General features: G+C 30.3%; 1 protein-coding gene across 1 annotated transcript in view; it reads left to right on the top strand. All coding sequences in view use genetic code 6, as the record gives it.

The window, feature by feature from the left end:
• The window catches only part of TTHERM_000177930 (hypothetical protein), a gene marked incomplete at both ends in the record, with an annotated part of 1,026 nt that extends 309 nt beyond the window's left edge, over nt 1–717 (top strand). The window contains one exon of the mRNA XM_012795802.1: nt 1–717. This exon is cut by the window's left edge and continues 309 nt beyond it. Coding sequence (XP_012651256.1) covers nt 1–717 — 717 coding nt within the window.

Here is a 717-nt window from a genome sequence, read left to right on the forward strand (position 1 = left end):
TAATTTAATCCGCAATAATATGCTGTAGACTTATTAGTAGAAACAGTGTAACTGGAGAGTTGGCTTCCATCAGAGAGCACAACATTTATGTATGATGGTGACAAATTTGTATCAAAATCAATCAAATAAACAGTAAAAAAGATTTAGTAATACTAAGTAGAAATTCTAATAGAAGGGAACTGTATGACTGTATTATATTAGATAACCATAAAACCACCCAAGATGTTTACGCCTTTACAAGAAGTAACTAAAGGTTACTGTGGTCTTCCAGGAGTTACAGAAAAACCTTTATTAGTAACCTCTAAATCAGAAAAAGTATAGCTAGTAAATGCCTTAAGATAATATTAAATATTTTAAACTTACTATGGATTTTAAGATGCTTTTAATATAAAATTAGATCCTTATTGGATATATCCTGGAGGTACAGTGTTTTGGGTCTAGCAAATTCCGTCATTATTATAATATCCACTTGCGCAAGTTTAGCATTTACCGTTATTTGATGGGTCAGGAGTTTAACAACCATAATTATAGTAGCAATATTTACCATTAGGTACATAATTGGTAGAACAAGAATTAACGCATTATCCATTTTAAAAATAGTCTGAAGAATTTGTACAAGAACAAGATCCACTTGATCCATTCGAAAAACTTGATACTTATTAACACCTTGTGCAGTCATTTAAAGTTATTCCATTACATAATAAGCATGTAGGATGA

This window comes from Tetrahymena thermophila (assembly GCF_000189635.1).
Source record: "Tetrahymena thermophila SB210 genomic scaffold scf_8254798, whole genome shotgun sequence".
NCBI lineage: Eukaryota > Ciliophora > Oligohymenophorea > Hymenostomatida > Tetrahymenidae > Tetrahymena > Tetrahymena thermophila.